General features: G+C 50.3%; 1 protein-coding gene across 4 annotated transcripts in view; it reads right to left on the minus strand.

The window, feature by feature from the left end:
• Positions 1-3924: 3924 nt before the first annotated feature.
• The window catches only part of AP2B1 (adaptor related protein complex 2 subunit beta 1), a 76235-nt gene continuing 58943 nt past the window's right edge, over positions 3925-21216 (minus strand). For all 4 annotated transcript variants that reach the window (XM_059865645.1, XM_059865644.1, XM_059865647.1 and 1 more), the window contains 4 exons: positions 14934-15018; positions 14096-14182; positions 5882-6036; positions 3925-4443 (listed from right to left, as the gene is read on the minus strand). In XM_059865645.1, the coding sequence (XP_059721628.1) occupies positions 4369-4443; positions 5882-6036; positions 14096-14182; positions 14934-15018 (402 nt within the window). In that variant the 3' untranslated portion in view covers positions 3925-4368. The remainder of the gene's footprint in view (positions 4444-5881; positions 6037-14095; positions 14183-14933; positions 15019-21216) is intronic.

Genomic DNA, 21216 nt, shown 5'->3' on the forward strand with positions numbered 1-21216 from the left:
CGCTGGACAGAGGGAAGATGCTGCCTGCACCTCCAGGACCATGGTCCAGGCCCCCGGGACACGCTGCCGATGGACTCCCTGCACCCTTCTGCTCCTCGGAACAGCCCCCAAAGCCCACTCCGGCTGCCTGTGACAGCGGCGAGCACCGAGGTGTCTGCACAGGGCTGGCGGCGATCACTCGGGCTTGGCTGAGCCCGAGCTCCGGCGGCAGCTCGGCCGGGCTCCCCCCAGCCTCGTCAGCACCTTTGGCTGGAAAAAACATCATCTCCGGGGGCTCCTCTCCAGGGTGAGGAGGGGGTGCAGGGGCGAGCACAATGCCACATCCCTCCTGGGGGAAAAGGGGACGGCAGAGGCAGCCCCACGGCTGGGGGGCACAAGGACACTGGCACACCCTTGGTGCCACCCTGGCACCAGCAGCTGGCAAAGGGGGTCACAGCCCCTGCGCCGTGTGCCACGGGCTGGCAGAGATCAGGGCGATACTTCCCTGCAGAGATGCTCGCAGCAGGGCGATATCTCTGTGTCCCTGGGGTTGGCAGCAGCCCGAGACGCTGCTCCCCTTCCCCGCACGGCCGTGAAGCGGAGCCGAGCCCTGGAATGTTGCCGGGAGAGCGCAAGGATCGGGCTGCACATGAACTCTCCCGCACAATTCAGGCTCCAGCCTCGGGGCTATTTTTAGCAATTCCCTCCGAGATGCTCTTCAGTTGCAGTTTTATGTGTGAAATTTAATATACGAGGCGCGGGGGGAGGGGAGTGGGGCTGGATCCCAGCATGTCCCTGCTGGCTGGGAGGTTTATCCCAGCCTCAGCGACTCGAGTGCAAGGCAAACCTAAAATCCTCCATCCAAGAGTTCCTGTGTCCTGATGTGCAGGTGGCAGCAGGGGACAGGCAGAGCTGGTGGCTATGGTCAGCTCCTGCCTCAGCCAGATCCAAAATCCTCCCCTGAGTCCCTGTGTGCCCCACAGCCCATCATGGGCTCAGGGACCTGCTGGCACGGAGCAGGATGGGTGTGAGGCCAGTGGGAGCAGCAGGGATTTTGGGCAGCCCACCCAGCACAGGAGGATTTGCCCCAGCTCCAGCCAGAGCAGCAAGGAACAGCTCAGGAGGTCCCTGTTCCACAGTGTGGCCTCAGGAACAGGTAAGACTGTGGGGACCAATCCCCCCTGGCAGTTCCCAGCTCAGGGAGCATCACCTGTGTCCCCTGAGTCCCACAGGTGACACTGCTAATGACAAACCCAGCTACCAGGGGGTTGGTGTGTCCCTGGTGACAGGGCACAGAGTGTCTGCAAACCCACAGCAGCAGCAAAGACCAGTTTGTTCTCGAGGAGCCTCTGGCAGAACAGGGAGGGAGGACGAAACCTTTCCCTTTGCCTCAGGACATGAAGGGACAGCAGCAGACAGGGCAGAGCCCTGAGCATCCCACAGCAGCTTTTGTTCCTGTTGGGCCAAATGCTGCTCCAGGCTCATCCCCAGCAGGGAATGATGATCCCATCCCAAACCAGGGATGCATGAAGGGACACAACAGCAAGATCAGGGACCCCAAGCCAGCCTGTCATTGCTGTTACCTGGCACGTACACCTGCTTCTAACACAAAACCATCCCAGTGCAGGGCAACTCTGGTTGACATGGTACCTGCCCTCCACAGAGGGTGGAAGTTCCCAAAAATCCAGGTGCTGCTCAGCCAAGGCTGGGCAGAGTGAGGGGAAAAAGGTAACCCTGCTGAAGAGCAACACCCCCCAAACCTGCTGCTTGTTCTGTTGGATTTCTGGCCACTTCAAATACTGAGCTTGGCTCTGGCCTGGCACAGAGGTTTTGCAGGCCAACCCATCTTGCTTGAGATGGGACCAGAGATGGCACAGCACCAGTGCAAAGCAATCCAAACACATCACTGACTCCCAGGATTTTTACTATTTCACCACAGGGAAAACAGGTCACATTTCACACAGCCCCCCTGGAGACCCAAAGGGCTGAATGGGTACATCCATCTCCTGCTCCTCATCTGGATCTGTCCCTGCTGCCCTTTGAGATGAGGAGAAGCAGCTGTTGGAGCACCAAGGAAACTTACTGCCTCCTCCTCCTCCTGCAAGCCCCAGATTTAGGGGATCTGTGCTGCAGAAGTGCCTGGTGGAAAAAAGAAGCCTGGTGAGCGAAATCTCCTTCCCACCAAATGCAGCCTTCAGCCCTGCTGCTCCCCTGGGCAGAGCCAGCATCAGGGGAATGGCTCCTCTCCCCATTCCCACAGAGCCACACGCAGCCAGAGCCTCGTGGAAATGACTTTATTGACACGGAGGGCAGGGAAAGCCTGAAGAGCAACACGAACGGGAACACTCGAACGAGCAGGGGCGGAGGGAACGGCACCGACGAGCCCCGGCCCCGCCCCGGGCTGAGACACCCACCCCAAAAGCTGGGAAGGAATTTGGCAAGAGAAGGGGGTGCTCAGCAACCCCTCCCCACGTCGAAGCTGTGCTCTCCTCCCTGCCCCACACGGCATCAGTGCCACTGGCGCTTCCTTAATTGCTCTGTTAATGATTTTTACACTACACCCGCAGGGCTCGGAGCAAATCGCCTCCCAGCACACGCGGGCAAGGCTCAAGGGCTGGGTTGCTCCAGCTCTGCCCCACTTTCTTCCCCCCAGCCAGAGCCCAGGGGTTCCTACCCAGGGATGCACCTTCCTCAGGGTCCTGCTGGAGCCTCTCCCAGGACACTGTGACCTTTTCCCAGCACTGGTTTCCTGGCTGCAGCCAGTGCCAAAGCCCTGATGAACGATCTCCCACCGTGAAACATTTCCTGACTCTGAAAGTGGCATCTAAAAGGACAACAGGGGGGTTGCTACACGCAAGAGCTTTGTTAGCTGGGGAGGAGATGTCCAAGCATGCTGGGAGGGAGAGGCTGATCTGGACTGGGGTTTGGATTAAGCAGGACAAGCTATGGATGGAGCAGGGACATGCAGGAGGCTTTGCTTTCACTGCTGGTGCTGCAGCACGGAGTGGTTGCAATGGGGAGACTCCACAGCTGTGAACTGGAAGGGAAACAATCCTGGCTCTAAGGGACAGCTTGGAAAAGAGGGGCCAAGGCATGGGGCTGCTTGGGACAGGGACAGAGCAGGCTCTGGCCACTGTGCTGGGCACAAGGAGAGGAGCTGCAAACAGGAGAAACCCTTCCATGGCCTGCTCCACCCAGCCCAGCTGGAAGCTGAGTGCCCCAGGCAGGCAGGGAGCAAACACTACCAAGCCCAAACCATCTCCCACCATGCCCAGCCTGGGGTTTGGGGGCAGCATGGCAACAGGGAGAGCCACTCCACTCCCCTGGCATCCTGGGGCACTGCCAGCAGCAGCCCCTCTCTGTGGGGGCCTGGCTGACACTGCAGCCCCACTGGGGAAGTGGCAGTGCCACACTTGGATGTGCCACCACGTGCCTGGGAATTGCCAGGGCCAGCACTGGGAGAGGGGGACACAGCTCAGGCATGGCTGAGGAGGCAGCTTGGCCTCAGCAGGCACAGAAAGAATGGGAGGAAGAGGGGCTGCACATGGGTGAGGATGCAGAGACCACACCTGGAGCTCTGGCATATGAGCCTTCTGCTCTAAGGACAGGCTCATTTCCTTCATTTCATCCACCCCTGCCCTGTTACCCATCCAGGCCTGCAGCCTCACTCCTCAAATCACCAGCTCATGAGGCAGGGAGATGGCTGGAGTGAAAACACCACAGAAGCCAGCACAAGAGCAATAAAAACCCCTCCTTAGGGCTCCATCCCCCTCCTAGGACCCAGCTGATGGCTCTGTTCCTAATTCCCCGAGGCTGTGCTCACCCTGCTAGAGCCCCATGTCCCTGCAGGGCTCCCAAGACTTCCTTGCAATCACCTTCCCTTTAAGCCAATTACAATAGAAAAACTCAAAAAAAAAGTATAAAAATATAAAATAAAGTGCAGTGTTATGTTTTCGACACTTTTGCCTTGTTTTAATGAGCAGACGTGTGGTTTTTGCTCGGTGTTTTTTTGTTTTTCCAATGAGCAGTTATTTTACAAAATCCAAACTACACCTAAAGCCATTTAGAAAACACTGAACATTGGCACAAAATGGAGAGAAGCCCACGAGAACGGATGAGTGAGGGGCGAGGGGCACATGGGAGTAGTCTGAAGCAGTGGTTACAAACTCCATGGACGCTAAAAATACCAAAGGGGTTTGTTCCCTATCATCATTAGCACGTGGATACTAATTGCTACCTTGTTTAATCAGTGCCTTTGACTGCAATCCTACACATGAATACAGCTGCTTCCAGTTAGGAGTGCTCTTCCCTGCGCTGGCGGTGAAGGAGGCTCTGGGGACCCCTTTTCCCCCCTCCTTCTGCAGGGTGAGGCACAGGCTCCACCTCCTGTTAGTTTTTCAAGATGGCATCGTAGGCCTGGTAGATGTACTGGGACACTTCTGGAGCTCGGCATTTCAGGGAGAGCTGTGGAGAGGAGAGGAGAGGTTAGTGCTGGAGTTGGGAATGGGCTGGACGTGGCTGCTGACAATCACACAGAGTATTTCTCCTGCTTTCTTCATCACCAACCTCAAACTGCTCTGTCAGAGCTTGCTGCAAACAGGAGGAAAACAAAAGCAGACTCCCACTGTGGGGTTCCCAAATTCTCAGCAAATGTAAGGCAGCCCAACAGGCAGGAGGAAAAAGGGGACATGGTCCCAAACTGAGACAAGGGACCTGTGCTTGTCCTCAGGCTGCAAATCACAGCACTAAACCCAAGGGCTTCTAAGGATCTGCTGCTGAGTCCTGATGGACACAAACTTGGCTGTCACTCCTCTCTAAAGCAAAGATCAGGCTGAGACCAGGCTTGCAGCATCAAACCTTGTGCAAACACTTTAAATCACCTTCCAACGCTCACATTCATCCCCCAGCTCCTCAGACCACAGATTTCTCTTGAAACTCCTGGCACAGCTTCCAACAGGAGATAAATCCTCTAATACCAGAGACACACAGGTCCCTCAGAAGGGCAGTGAAGTCAAAGAGAAGAGTCACAGGGGTGCATGAAGCAGGACAGAGAGCACCTTCCCACCAGCCCCGGGCTGGTGCCAGCACAGGGCCACAGACAGCTGGGAACACGGCGGGGCATAAATTTCCCCTTGTCTGTAAGAGGGGGAAGGGCACCCTGGCAATGCTTCCTTGCTAATATCTCTTGGCTTTATCTCTGGGTAACCTTGGCAAGTCAGTGCTCATTGCTGAGCAGGCACTGGCCCAGCTCACTGGTGACAGGGCAGGGGAATTCTGTTGCTCCTCACTTTTCCCATGTTAAGCACTCCTCACCCCTCCAGCCAAACTAACAGCATCCCCCTCAACACAGAGCCAGCACGGAGGGAGGGGTCACCATCACATTTTCTGAAAAATCCCTTCACCAGGGTTTCTTCTCATGGGAAGCTGAGAAGCCTCAGAGAAAAATGAAAACAATCATTATCTGATTCGCTTCTCCTGTGTTTTGCTGCTTCAGAATGTGGCTTGGACATTTTTTACCAACAGGTCATTGTTTGATTGGTTTAATGTGAATTGTTTTAACTTAATGACCAATCACTGTCAGGCTGTGTGGGGACTCTGGAAGGAGTCACAAGTTTTTTATTATCATTCTTTGCAGCCTTCTGTCTGTATCCTTTCTCTATTCTTTAGTATAGCATAGTATAGTATAATATGATTGATATGATATAGTATAATTTCATATAATATATCATCATATAAATTCATATCATATCTCATATAATAATAAATTAGCCGTCTAGGAACATGGAGTCAGATTCATCATTTTCCTCCTTGGTCCTGGGGACCCAGAGAATACCCCAGGAAGGGCTCAGGGTGTGGCTGAGCAGCAGGGGCCCAGGCTGTGCCCTGCCCTGCGAGCCCTCACCGTGTAGTTGGGGTTCCCGGGCTGGATGCGCAGCTCAGCCAGGATCCAGATGCCATTGGTGAGCTTCAGGGACTGGTAGAGCATGTCCTGCCCCTCCACGTTCCTCTTGGCAATGGTGTAGACATTGTTGTTCTGCAGCTTGCTGGAGACAGTGTCTTTGGAGAGAAGAGAGGAAAAAAAAAGGCATCTGTTAGTTCAGATCCATCATCTGCAGAGACAGGAGAGCCCTGGGGAGCATTCCCAGGATGCAAGGGCACAGGGAAATGCTGGCTGCTTCCCTGGGGACAGGAGAACACGTGACACAAGGAGAAAAAAATTCCAGTTCTCTCCATGGACCCACCTCACTCCCTTCAGGCTGTGATCTCTTGGTAAGTATTTGCCCATTTTACAGGGCTCTCACTGCCCTGGGTCACTCAGGACTTGATCAAGGTGAGACTTTAAAGGCTGCTCAGAGGGGAAGAGGACTCTGCTTTCTCTACAATCCCCATCCACCTACAGGCAGCCAAAAAGTCAGAAGATGAAGGTGGAAAAGAACAAAGATCACAGCCTGAGGCTTGCTCAGCTTCTGAGGTCGTGTCCCAGCCACAAGAGCTCCCTCCTACTTTGCTCACACACAGACCCTTCTGGCCAAATCAATGTCCTACAAGGCAGTAAAAATCCTTTCCCTTTTTAAAAAAAGCAATTACTTGAAAGGGTAAACCACCCCCCAGGCACTGTCTCTAGACATCAGAGGGCTGTGGTACAGTTTTAACACATAGTCTGACCTCAGCCCTTGCAGATGAGGTGTGATTCCAGCTGCACACCTGGAAGGGTGTCATTGTCACACACATTACTTCTAAGGGACTTCTTGAGGAAAGCAGAAGAGGCAAATACACAGAACACCAGGACCCAAACCAGCAGCCCTGGATGCCAAGGGGCTCCTCAGCACAGAGCAAACATCAGGCTGTGGATGCCTGTAAAGGGGCACAGTCACACTTTGGGTGGAAGATCCACACCTGATAAGCATCAGTGGCAAATTCCCATTCCTGGTGCCCAGCAGGAGAAATTTAACTCCCTGCTGGGGCAGGTGGAACACTTTATCTATGCTGGGTCATTCAGAGCAGGCTGGGCACTACTAACAAAAAATGAGGGACAGAAACAGCCTTAAACCAACTAGCACTGAAAGGCCAGAGACTGGAAATGTGGGATCCCTCTGAAGGAGCACAGGGAGCAGCACAGCAGCAGAGGAGCAGCACAAAGTGACCACACAGCTCTAATCCATCCACAGGGTGCCAGCCTTGACAATGGACACCAGTCTGTGCTGAGGGACTGGAGAGAGGGCAGCAGAGCCTGTTCATGCACCAGGGAATGGTGGGAAGAGGAAGAAAAGGCAAACCCACACCCTGATGCCTCTCCCCATGGCAGCCTGGACCCTTTGTGCACCCCTTTGCTCCCTGGGCTCCAGAGCAGCTCCCTGCAGGCCCAGGATGGTTCAGGCATGCAGCCACCCAGACACACTCAAATTTAGGCTTCCTCTCTTCCCCAGTTACTATGGAAACTGGCTGATATATGTAACTAATGAGATCTTTTGCTTAAACCCCTCATTGCCTGTCTCCTCCTCCCACCCATACTCCTCTCCACAATAAACTCAGCCAGACTTGGGAACTGGGCAGTGCAGAGCAGTCCCCTGCTCCTCACAGGGAGCGTGGCAGGGATTAATCCATGCTGCAAGCACATCCCCACCAGCAATGAAGCCCCAATTTCCATATTCTCATGCTCCCAAGCCATCCACAGGAGCCTCCAGCCTTTGGGAAGGCACAGGGTCCAACACAAGCACAGGCTCAGACAGGATATCCTTGTCTGAGAGGGTTGCTGGTATCAAATGGGATTTTGTTTGCCCCATTTTGACAGGCTGTGGTTAAACCTCACCCCTCTGGATGTGCATCCTGAATGTGGAACTACTGGCAAGGACTTTCTCCAGCAGCCCTGACACCTGCCACAGCAGCCTCCCCTCTGCTGGGAGATGCTGTCAGAGTAAAGGCATTCCCTGGGGAGCAGGGATGCAGGACTGGAATGAGAAACTGCACAGGGTATGAGGGCAGAGCAGGGGAGCTGTGGTGAGGGAGCTCAGCAGGTGAGGCACAGCCACAAAGGAGCTGCTCTTACACCAAAATCTTCATGTGATGGCTCCTCTTGCCATGGAAACACCCCCAGCCCCTGCTGAGGGCAGATTTCAGAGCAGGAACGTGCTTCTAGGGGGATACAGGGAGGGAAAGTGAGGCAGGGCAAACCCTAGGGAGCCTATTTTCTGCTCCCCTGACCTCAGTTATCCTCCAAAGAGCACAAAAACCCCTCCCAAAAGATGCCCTGCCCCAGCCAGAGCAATGGTGAGCAGGCTGGAGCTGATGCTTGGCTTGCCTGACCCTCCTGCCCTCTCTCTGAGCACAGATTTGGGGCCTGGGGAGAGCTGAGCCCCTCTCCCCCCAGGTAGCAGCTCCCATCCCTCCTGTGCTCTGGAGTATCAGCAATTTGGATTTTGGAGATCATCAGAGTTGCTAAGCAACAGTGGCAGGCTGGGGCTGGCTGAAGGCAGGACCGCTAATGCCATGTGACAGCACAGCCTTTATTTAAAAAAATAAATAAAATAAAATAAACCCAGGCAGATCTTGCTGGGAGCAGGGAGCTGAGCCTGGGCCCCCAGAGGCCAGGGAGGCAGGAGCAGGGCTGGGTGACTCTGGGGACTCTGCAAAGCAGAGCACACAAGTCCTTCAGCAAAGCAGCACAAGGCACAGCTGGCCTTGCACAGAACATTCTTTTGTCTCAAGGTTTCTTCTCAGAAACTTCCTGAAGCACAAGGGAAGGACACAGAGAGGTTTGGCCATCACCAAGGCCAGGGAAGCCTCTGACACCAGCCCAGCTTTCAGGGCTGGTTTGTTTGGTTTGTTTTCCTTGTATTTTCCTTTCCAAACAGAATTTTTGACCTCAGTCCCACAGCCAAGCAGTGCACACGGAAGCACAGGAACAACTCAACAGCTCACAAGGTCTCCTCCTTCACACTGAAGGGATCCAGTACTTTTTTAACAGCACTTTTCTCCTGGGTAAAGCAAAGGCTGAGCTCAAATCTTCTGCCCACCAGCTTAAGAACTTCACATCTGAACTCAGAGAGCCAAGATGAGCACCTGGCAGGGGGATTGCACAAAGGACAGGCACAACTCAGAGCCAACACTGACTATACAGCTTGTCTGACCTTTGTGGCAACCTGCAACAAGCACTCCATACAGAAAGCACAATTCAATGCTTATATTTTATGCTGTGATAGCCCAGAACATCCCTTGCCATTTCTAGCAGCACCTGAATGGTTCTGAGCATCCAGGCAAGAACTGCATTCAAATATCAAGTGGGGAGGCACTTGGGGCAATGTTCTGACACTACATTCATTTCCAAGACATGCAATATACACCAGTTCTGTAATTTATTAAACTATCAGCTACAAGATTTGCACATTCAGAAAAAAAACAACATTCCATGCAAGCTTGTGTATGATTTCCCCCCAGGTTTTTTCATCAAAATAAAATCCAATTTACCTTTTTTTCTGGCATTAGCAAATTATCTGGGGGAGAAAAACAAAGTGACCACTGCATAGCAATAAAGCCATGTTCAACTCCAAACATGAAAGCTGTCAAATTGTGGACCAGTGGTAAACAAGAAAAACCAAAATTCCTGTGCTGAACAGCAACTGATGGAGTACCATCAAATGGGAGGAAATCTCCATGTGCAAGTCAGCTCATCCTCTCTCACTCTGTGGGTTTGGATAAGCAGTGTTTAGGAAAAAGAAAACCATTTAGCTCATCTGATTTGCATATCCTAATGTAGTGATCCTTTAGAATTTGTCAAACTTAGCATGTTGAAAAAACCCAGTGTAAACAAGGCAAACTGAGCTTCAGGGCATGCTCAGTTACAGGGGAAACCTCAGCTGCACCAACAGCACCCAGAATATTTGAGCTATAACAGTTAAGCAATCTATTTTCAGGCACTAGATTAGTGTATTTTCATTAAAAAAAACCCAAATTAATTAATTTAGCACTGGATTAATAAGAGATGAGAATGCTGAGCTATAACCATGACCTTGTGTTTTCCTTATTTCTGAATGAGGTTTTCTCCAGGGATCTTTCCCAACCTCTTCCTAAGAGGCTGATGTGTGGAACAGCTCTGATGAATTCAAGATGTGCAGGGCATCCCAAGCACACCTTGGCCCCATGGCACAGCTCCAGAGGGACTTGTTCCTCCACAGCCCTCAGGAACAGCCTCAGGCCAGGTCCATCTCTCACCTCTGGGAACCTGAGCCCCAAATCCAGAATTAAGCACTCATCTCTCCCTGAGTCACTGGGGAATGGTGGGAATACCTTCAAAGGTCCAGGATTTGCCTCTTTTGGAAGCAAAGATGGTGGAGACACAGATCAGACCCACTTACAGGTACCTGCTCCTCATCCCACAGCCTGGCACCTTAGCCTTGGCTTCACTTGCCCTGCTCTGGGCTACCTGCAGCAGCCAAGACTTTCTGGTTGCTCTGTGCTTTGGGATGAGCTACCAGGGACAGGAGCTTTTTTTGCCATCCCTGTTGCAAGCCACCAAAGCTCAAACCAATCCTATTTGACTTGCCTTGTGGGCACAGGATGGATCTTTTACCTACAAAGGCCTGGGAGCACAGACTGCCACAGAAGCTTCTCTGCTGTCTGTCTGTGTTTATCTCCTTTTTGTTTGAAGGAGGAAAAGCAATAACCTGGAGAGAAGTCTGCAGTTTGCACAGGAGGTGCTGTAAGGTGACTCCTGCACTGTGACAGACAGCTCTGGATGTACAAGAAACTCACACACTGCTTTTCTGACAGATCAAATCCCAGCCCCCACCAAATCCCTGCTCCAAGCCTAACTCACTTCAGAGCCAGTTCCTGAGCTCACAGCAGCATCCTGGCTCTTTCCTGCTCTTGTCCAGTCTCTTCCTCTCTGCATTTCTTACAGGTACATCCCAACCTCTTGGCTGCACACACCTGCTGTCATGTCTGTCACATTGCACATCAGCTTCTTCATCACCCACTCTTGTAATTCCCCAGTTCCACTGAGCAGCATTCTTCATTTTCACCTTCATTTCCTTATTGAATTATTATTCACCTCTTTGATTAGTCCTGTCTCAGTCTAGACACTTTCCAGAAAGCCTCAAATGGGTCCATTTCCTGCATCTTCCTTGCAGCATCTCCCAAGATCCCTGCCTTTCCCTTAGGAAAACCTAAACAGGGAATAAGTGCTGGGTGTTTAGAGAGAAAGAAATTCAAATTCCAGTTTCTCCACCGAGGAAGAGCAGCACCCCCTGCTTGACTGCTCTGCAGGGCCTCCAGGATGGCTGCACAGAACTTCAGCCCTGCTCCTCACACAGCACAGATGTGAGAACTCAGGATACAAAGGCTGTTTGCAGCTGGGAGAAGGAAGGAGAGCTGGGGGAAGGAAGGAGAGCTGGGGGAAGGAAGGAGAGCTGGGGGAAGGAAGGAGAGCTGGGGGAAGGAAGGAGAGCTGGGGGAAGGAGAGCCAGGCTCTGAGGGTGCAGGGATCACACTCCTGCCCAGCCTCTCCCAGCCCAGCTGCTCCACAGGGCTCTGAGTGGCTGCTGGAGCTGTGGTAGGGCCCAGCACTGGGAGCTGAGTATTTTTAGCTCCAGCTGCACTCACGTCACAGGGCTGGGATCAGCGAGGCTGAGGCATGAATGGTGTCTCAGCACTCACCACCTGGTGGGTGGGCTCAGCCTAGGCATGAATGACTGATCCCAGCAGATCCCAGCAGGGATAACAGCTCACTCCAAGGAGCCAGCAGTGCTCCAGAGCTGCTCCCTGTGCTGGAGGGCTGCACAAACCCAGCCTCTCCTCGGGTTTGGTGAGGAGCTGCTGGGATTTGCAGAGTTTTGTACAGCTCTGCCACGAGTGCATTGCAAACCTGCAAAGACACCACAACCACTGACAGCCCAAACTGAGAGCTTTATTGTGGTTACACATCTCCTGCAGGAGAGTCTTTGGAATAGGAACCAGCCCTTCCTCCACAAGGATCAAATTCCTAAAGATTTTACATGCAAACTTGCTTTTTTTGGAAGAATGGATAGTCTTAAGCCAATTTTCACTGTATTTAAACAATCAAAATTGTGAATCTTTAAAAATTATCACCCTACTGAGGCACATGGCCAGGCACACACCCTTGCTCTGGTGTAAACTACAAGATGGACTCAGCTCCTGCCAGATTTCACCCAGCCTATTCTGCCTCTGCCCCAGTGTCTCACTTGCCATGCTGTGAGAAGCCTGCACCCCTGAGGATGCTGGAACCCCAGCACTCCATGGGTTTTGGATTTGGCTGATCCCTGTGCAAGCAAGGCTTGGTGCTCCTAGGATGGTCTGAGCTAGAGGGGTTACTGCCTGCAGGAAATCAAGGTGAGCAGGCTGAGTCAGGGCTGCACTGGTAAAAAAATAAACAGAAAATAGAAAGAGTACCAGGGGCTCAGGCAAGCTCACAAGATTTCCCTGGTTTTCCCTCCTGCAAGCTCTTGGTCTGCCCCATGCCCAAGCCCAGGTGGTCAAGCAGGAGTTGCAAGAGGGAGGAGGTGAGTGCAGCAGAAACAGAAGCCTCAGTGGTTGGAAGTGTTTGGAATCTATTTATGAGGTGAGACCCACTTTCTGCCAAAGAGGCTGGCAGTCCTGGCAGGTCCTGGTAGGTCCTGCACTCCCCTGAGCAGGAGCTGGGGATGGGTTGTGCTCTGGAGAGGCTCTGCAGCCACGTTCCTGCCTGGGAAAGGCTGCAGATCCCACTGAGAGGAACTGCCTGGAGTTCCCTGCTCTCCCTGAGAGCTGATAACTTGTCCTCCCCTGAGCACCCCAGGCCTGGCTGAGCAGTCTGGCCCTGAGCTGGCAAACCCTTTTGCAATGGGGAGCATTCTGTCACTCCAATTTCATAACATCTTCTTCCAGAGGGAGGAGGGGGAGGCCAGGCTGCAGGACTGCCAATCTTCCCAACCACATCCCCTGCTAGGCAGCACCTCAACACCAAAATGAGCAGTTTCCAGGGCTCTTGATCTCCAATCAGTGTTTCTGATTGGAGATAAAGAGCCCTGGATGCAGCCAGGGCATGGCCAGGGCAGAAGGCAGCAGCAGCAGCAGCTCTGCAGTGCAGGGGGAGAGGCAATGCCAAGCTCAGTCAGGAGCAGAGGGAGGACTGGGGGAGGCACAGAGGTTGTTCTCATTTGAAACCCCACAGTGAAATCAAGTCATAAGGTCCAACAGCTGCTATTTTCCCCCTCCTCTTGCATGCTCCAGCTTTTCTATTCCAAAATAGTAATAATTACGAGTACAAAGAGACCCATGGTTTCTGTCTGCTATTGAAGCACGAGGGTGTTCATTGTGTAATAGCAGGCATGAGAGAATAAAAAGGTTACAGGGTTGGTAATCAATAGGGACACTTCTTTCATCTGTGAAACAGAGCAGCTTTTGGTAGAATCACTTGGCTCCTGTCCAGACCCTCCAGAACAGGAGCAGAGCTGCTGAGCTGGCCCCATTCCACTCTTTTAGACTCCCTTATCCTTCAGCAGTAGTAAGGTCACACGTACAAGATGCTCACAGAGGAAACTCTACAGCCAAAGAAACTGAACAGGACCAAACATGATCAAAATGCATCAATATCTCAGCTAACACCAGCACACCCTTCCCACATGGCCTGTCCTCCTCAAACACCCAACACCCTGCAGTGTCTGTAGGGTTAAATCTTTCATAGCAGGAAGAAGAAAGAAGCTGCCAAAAGGTGAAGTGAGTGGCCCAGGGGGATGCAGTAGGGCTGGAACACTTTGATCACAACTCACAGCAGCAGGACAGGGCTGCTGAACAGCCCCAGCACCATATTCAGCTCCATTTAAAGAGCAGCTTTGCAGGGAAGCAAAGTACAAAAGGGAAAACAAGAATACAAGGTCCAGAATGAAAGGAAGAAACAGACTGGTCAAATCAAAGACTTGGGATTTTAGATGTGCTTTTATGGGGACCAAGCTAAAGTTTTTGACTGAAACAAGCCCTAGAATCCCAGGCTGCTCTATTCAAAAGTGCAATACTTACATCTTCATTAGCCATCAGCTTATTTTACTAAGGTGATATTAATCAGGTGATTTTTAATGGCAATACATCAAAAGTGCTCTCAGCATGGCAGAATGAAGCTACTCACCAGCATTCAGGTGACAGTCTTTAATCTGGAACTGAAGCTCATTTTCATTTGGAATATCCTTCCATGTTGCAAGGAAGACCTGGCGCTCTAGAAACAAAAATTCCCCTCAGCACTGTGGGATCCTCACAGGACCCCAGCATTAATTAACACAGCACAGAATATTCCAAAGCAGACACACAAAAGGGATTTTGCTAACTTTTTGCCCTGCTGGAGACAGATTTATTCCTGGATTTACCTCAGTCTCTTTGTAAAAGCAGCAAAGCTTTGATGGATTTTGGCCTCCCCCAAAAGAGAGATAGTCTTTGCCATATGAGCTGTTTACAAGCCAAGAATATGCAGGATTTGACAAGAAGGAAGGAGATCCACACATTTAGGATTATGTTAGTGAAAGCTGCTTTTCTAGCAACTTCCAGCCAATTCAAACAAAACTTTAATAAAGGTAACTAGGAATTCAGAAATTCCAGTGAAAATGGTATGGGGGCAAATCCTAAACCCGTTCAAGTGAATCAAACCATCAAAATACCCCAAAACTACAACAACCCCAACCCAAACAAATACCAAAAAATTAAAAAATCAGCTTCAAAGAAAACAGATCCACCTGGCAGAGAGAATGAGAGGAAGGTCTGGCTGAGAAAATAAAAGGAGGGGACTTGGGGTCTGGAGCTGGAGGACAACAGGGACGGGACAACAGGGACAACCAGACCAGACCTGCTGAGATGCAATGGCTTGAAGGTCAAGGCAAAGGTGAAACAGAGCCAGGAGGCACCTGCAGCTCCAGCTGGGCACTGGGAGCACAGCCTGGCTGCAGGAGGCTCAGCACACACCCCAAAGCACTCACCCATTTTGCCATCCTCCACGAAAAGCACATTGAGAGGGATTAAGCAGCTGAAGTAAAAGACATCAATGTTGTTTTTCACAGCCACCTGTCACAGAAAAAACAGGGAGGTTAAAGAGTCTCTCTCAGCTGGAAAACCAAAGGGATCACACAGAGTCTCATCACCCTGGAGAGCTCTCTCTGAGCAGAGGCCAGCTCTGAATGGGATGGTACTGAGCTCCTGGGCAGTTTCAGACAAGGACCAGTCCCTTGCTCCATTTTCACTGAAAGCTGCCCAAGCTTCTCCTGTGAACCTTTCATTGTGCTGCTTCAGAGCCAGCTCCACTCAGGGGCTCACAGCAGCATCCTGGCTCTTTCCTGCTCTTCCCTCTCCTCATTTCTTACAGGTGCATCCCAACCTCTTGGCTGCACACACCTGCTGTCATGTCTGTCACATTGCACATCAGCTTCTTCATCACCCACTCTTGTAATTCCCCAGTTCCACTGAGCAGCATTCTTCATTTTCACCTTCATTTCCTTATTGTTCACCTCTTTGATTAGTCCTGTCTCAGTCTAGACACTTTCCAGAAAGCCTCAAATGGGTTCATTGCCTGCATCTTCCTTGCAGCATCTCCCAAGACTCCTGCCTTTCCCTCAGTAAAATCTAAATAGGGAATAGATGCTGAGTATTGATTCCTGGAAGAAGAAAGCCCTGCTAGAGAGCAATCAGGTAAAAAAACATCACTTGACAAAAGACTTAATTCTCAGTGTCATCAAACTCCACCAGCCAGGAGGTTTGCCCTTATCTGGTTTGCCTTTATCACACTCACTTGCTGTGTTCCCCACTAATCTCTGCTAACAGTTTTCCCCAGGCTGAGAGCTGCTGGGACAAGCAGGAGCAAATGGGAGCTCTGAGAGGTGCAGTGTCACAACAGAGCTCAGGAAAAGGCACCTCTGGGCTTTATTTCCATGCCTCTCATGCTCTCCCCACGTCAGCCCCCACAGTGAGAGCCTGTCATGGGAGCACAGCTCAGCAGACACCTGCCTTTGTTGCAAGGAAGGAATCTTAAGCCTTATAAGAGAGACCCAGAATTGAGGTTGTGTGGGGAATTTCAGGAGCCATTTGAGCTCCCACTTTGTTTGAAAAACCCCAGAGGGAGTTCTCCAATTTGTCACCCTGAAACACAAACCAGACCATGCTAATGCTGAGCTAAAGGAATAAATTTGCTGCTACAAAGATTTATGGAAAGACACACTTCATTGACATTAATAATTACATATATTGATGTCCTACTGGGAAAATCTATTGTCCTATAGGAGCAAGTTTAGAAGGACACCCACAAATGTTGGTAAAAACCAGCTGTGGATAGACAAGGAAGGGAATAAAGCAGTCAGCTGGTCAAACATGCATGCAAGCCAGAGACCAGTGGAAGGAGCTCAAGCTCCCAAACAAACTCTGCTGACAATTGTGAGGTCCCAGAAGTGCAAAGAACTGCAGAAAGGTAAATGTGACAATCTGTGGTGTTTCTACTTTTCAACCAGCACTAAAGGTAGCAGCTTATATTTAATTCCCATAGTGCAAACCAGCTTAAGAAGGGATTAGTCTAAAGCCCACTAAAACCACACAAATGATGGTGCAACTGAGGAAAAAACTGGGATTGGTTCTCTGTAACAGGGACTTGTTCCATGCTCTGACTGCTGGCGTCATGCTCACGAGTTGGAGTGTTCAGTGTCTGAACCAGAGGGGTAAAAGCAGATTGGTGGGTGGACTTCAGTGATTCACCACTGCAAAATATGATGGAACACATTGGGTGAGGAGCCAAAAATGCACTTTGGAGTCTGGGAGGGGAGAGCTGGGGGAGGGACAGCAGTGCAGCCATTCCAGATGCTGTGCTTGGATATAAGTCATGGAGATGAGCCAGGAGAGGGAAAATTTAGGCTAAATGTCTGGGAAAACCAACAGTGAGAATTATTAAGCAGCACTAAATTCCTCTGAGGATAAAAGAAGCTCCAGTGCTTGGACTTACAGTTAAAATCAGCCTTGACAATGCTCTCAATAAGAGGAACTGTAGGAAAACAACAAAGCCTAGCAGAGACTACACTGCACGACCCAAGATCTTTTCCAAGTCTGATTTAATGATTAATTGCCTTGCCTTAGAACAACAGAGATTACTTAGCTTTTGTAGCTAATTGTTGTTGCCATACAACAGCAGTTTCTTACAAGAGGGGCTGGAAAGCAGCTCCTTCTCTCCAGTCACGGTTCTAGAGGCACACTCCAAATTAATATGCCAGCCCTGTCCCTGCAGTTATAAGGATGCTATAAAAAGGTATCTGCTGACCTGCTTCTCAACTCTGCAGAAACACACTGAGTAAGCTCCTTTGGCTATCTCTGGAGAGCTACCCAATTAAGATGCTCTGAAGTGCAATTTCTTCCCAGTAAAGAAAAACCAAGCCACATGGAAGCCTTCCTCCCAAACTGCATCACTGGCTTCAGGAATGACATCACATGTCACCCTGCAAGCAGCTGTAATCATGCAGGAATCAGCTGTCACAAACAACCTTTGCACACAGTGTGGAAAAAGCTCTCCTTAACCTACAGCACTGGGACATGACTGGGGAGCTCCTCAAAAGGAGCTTCTGCTGTTCACCACCACACACTTCCCCCACAATGGGCTCCACAAGATCTGGTCCATCAAAAGGCACCTGCAGACACCTGGATGGGGAAACTCACACCAAGAAGAGGCCCCCTGAGTTGGTAACAGCTTCCCAAGGTCATGCTCCATGTCAGGAGCATCCAGTGCCATCTGTCAGGCTACAAAAAATGATCCACATCAGCATGTGCAAGAAGCTGAGCAGGTAATAACAGTGACTTTCCAAAAAATCCAGTGCATCTCAGGTGGGAACAGAGTCCTGAGACAGGCAATGACATTTAATGTGATAGCAGGAGCTGAGAAGTCTCTCCAGGTTTGACATTCCTGTAAAGGAACCTCTGCTTGCATTTAACAAATCCTCCAGCCCAGACTAACTTTGCTTATGGCTCTGCTTTAACCTGCTGACCTGGACATGAACTATTAAATCTCTAGCTAGACCTTTAGCTTCAGACACTTCAGAGTTGAAACAGAAGCATTTTTAATAAAAATGGCTTTCCATTTGTGATCTTTTAGAGAGGGAAAAAAAATATTAGTGCCTTGTGAATTTAGTCAAGCAGCCTACAAAGCTCTGAGGGACAGAAGTCAAAAGGTGGCAGATTTTTGTGTGATGCTTGACTCTTGAAAAGGTGTGAGCCCACTAAAAATTGGCTCAGGGCTACAAATCACTTATGTCTTGTTCATGATCTGACTAGAGGAAGCAGCACCTCTAGAAATAACAACTGGAATATATTTGCTCACCTTCCAGCACGAGCACCCTTCTGAAGAGCTTTCTTGCACTCCTGCCCTCTGACAGCCCAAACATGGTATTTTGGGGAAGAAGTACCTCATAGGAACAATGTCAAGTTATTTTCTTCAATAGTGTAGGTTTCTGATGCTTTAAATCTCAGACTTGAGCAACAGAACTGACTTTCAAAGTCAAGTCTGAAAGCAACACAGATGCTTTCCATCAGCAGCAAGCACACAACATACCCACTTGGAATCCCATTAGCACCTACACTAAATTAAGGATTTACTTAAGTTGGGTTTTGCTTTGGAGCCTGGTAACAGCCAAACTGTTAAGGCAAGAACAACTCTCCTCTGCAGAGCCTTTTTTACCTCACCAGGTCATGGCTTGCTCTGTGACAGTCTGCTGCTCTGCCCCCAGGGAAAGCTGCTCCTCCACTTCATTCTGTGTGACAGGAAGGGCTCTCAGGATCCCAGGGGTGCCTGCAGCCTCTGCCAGCCACAGGGCTGTGCTTCTTCTCTCTGTGCTCTCCCCACAGGGCTGAGCCTGGAGCTGTGCAGGCACAGCAAGGGTTACATCAATGGTCAGGGAACACAGAGTTACTGGGAGGGTTGTGCTCTCCTGTGCCTTGCTGCACTTCAGGTTCAAAATGTACAATTTATAAATGTTCTGTACCATGTGGCAGACGTGCTCTTAACCTCCAAACCAACAGCTTTCCACAGCTGAGTGAGGAACTGGCCACAGATGCCAAGCTGTGATCCAAGTCCTTAATTCAGAGTGTTCCCAGGAGGGTTCTTTGCTGAAATAAGACTCTCACAAGCAGAGACTGTTAAAGAATAACCCAGGCAACAAATCCAAGCAGCATCTTCCCCATCTAGCTACCCACAGGTGTTGAGTGGTGGCTGGTCAGGGATTCTCACACACGGGCAGATATTGTGTCATTTATCAAGCAGGCTTTGGAGAGTGAACATCTGTTGGCTGGAATTGCTGCTCACAATGATTCCCACAGAGAGCTGGATGTGTGAGATCTGTCTCCAAGTTCTGAGTGCTGTGTTTGTGACCTGAGCTACATTAACAGCTCTGATGAATGAGAGCTCCAGTGGTTCAGCACTGCGAGAGGCTGCAGCGTGGAGGAGCACAGGTGATGAGTTACAGCAGAGCTGAGACTGGAGGGAAAAGCATCATCCACTGCATTAGCAACACTGATATTTCCTCAGTGAAGAAGCTGCACCTTCCTCCTCTGTCTCTATGAACAGGTTTTGCCAAAGTGTCCTGCAGCTCATGCTGCCCAGCAGCATGTCTGTGTTTCCAAGTGCCCCTCCTCAGGGAGAAATGCAGCTGGCAGATCCTTCCCTTTCCACACTCAGATAATTTCACTGAATTACATAAAAAAAGCTAGTTTGAAACATTCCAGCTTTGTTCAGCTGCATGCTCTGTAGCTGCAGCAAGCAGGGCTGGCAGCTGACAGCAGGATGTGACACACTGATGGTGCATTCTGAGTGTGGATCCCAGGAGGGTGGCTCCAGCCTCAGGCTGACTTGCTGCTGCTCCAGGAGTGCCTACAGCTCATTTTCACCTGCACTGTCTCCTGCAAGGGGCTATAATCTCACAGAAGAGATGATCAGATTTGTGCCATGACAGGCCAGGCCTGAGCTCTGAAACTCTGGCTGCAGGTTGGCTCCACTTCACCCATTTCCAGGATCAGGGGAGCAATGTGTGCTCCACTGGGTATTCCAATTCCACAGCATTTCCCAGCTGTTAAAAAGCCAATTCTTAGGAACAGTGGTTCTCTTTAGCATAGAAAGGCTCTCAGCCCATAATTCCACATTTGACTTGAAGAACTATCTGGAAAGACAATATTCCCACCAGTGCAAATCCCTGTTTCAGGAGGCACCTTCCTCTCAGAGAGCTGAAGGTCTCACACACGTGATGCCAAAGACACCTCACCCAGCCCACCTCTCCCAGCTGGCATGGCCCTAGCAGCCCACGTGTCACCAGCAGTGTCACCACTGCTTTGGTTGTGAAAAGGCAACACTGCAGGAGCCAGGGAGACCTGTCCAACTCCCAGAGATGTCTCCATGGCTATCAAACACACAGGAAGGTCAACACAGCCTCTCACAGACCTTTGGGCAAGGCCTTGTTGTTATTTGTTGGTGCCATGTTCTGACCACAGCACCCACAGCCCCAAAAATGCTGACAAGGCACTGCAAAGGTCTCCCCCACCAGAAATTAGAAGCACACAAATACCTAAGTCAGATTTTCTTTAGCAACAGGAACACTCCAAAGGCAGCTTTTCAATCTGACAGAAGTTAAAAAGATGAAGCAGAGAGCAGGGATTGGGGTTTGGTCAGCCCTACAATGCTGTGTCCAGTCCAGCTTTACCCTTTGGATAAATCTCTGCTTGACTGGGGGTTAAAGCTGAGTCAACAAGTCAGGAAAATGATCGTGATTATTTTGGGATGCAGGGGAGAAGCCTGGCATTCAGTATCACAAGATGCAAGGTGACTAGCAAACACAAGACTCTTCAGCTATATTTTACCTAAGTAAGCCTCTGAAAATATTTCAGCCCTCCTCATCTTCTTGCAAAAATGTCTTTTTCGTTACCTTGTCAAATATTTTAGTTTCTCTCCATGATTACAAATGTCAAGATTAAGTGAGCTGTATTGGGTGAAAGATTAGAAATGGTAATAAAAATAACCTGAACAAGACATGAATTCATTACTTCTGAAGTAGTTGCCTAAGGAATGTACAACTAGTCTTTGAAGTGTATAATTAACATGACAAAAAGTTGAAAGCTATCAGTTTGGTTACTTCAGGACTTATTTTTCTTGTTACTAAAAACAAAAAACTCCCACCAGAATAGGAGATGAACATAAGGTCCTCAGGTTCAAACCAGCCCTACATCTGCTTCAATGTTCCCTAGCTGAGGAAA

Source organism: Haemorhous mexicanus, chromosome 22, assembly GCF_027477595.1.
Source record: "Haemorhous mexicanus isolate bHaeMex1 chromosome 22, bHaeMex1.pri, whole genome shotgun sequence".
In the NCBI taxonomy this organism is placed as follows: domain Eukaryota; kingdom Metazoa; phylum Chordata; class Aves; order Passeriformes; family Fringillidae; genus Haemorhous; species Haemorhous mexicanus.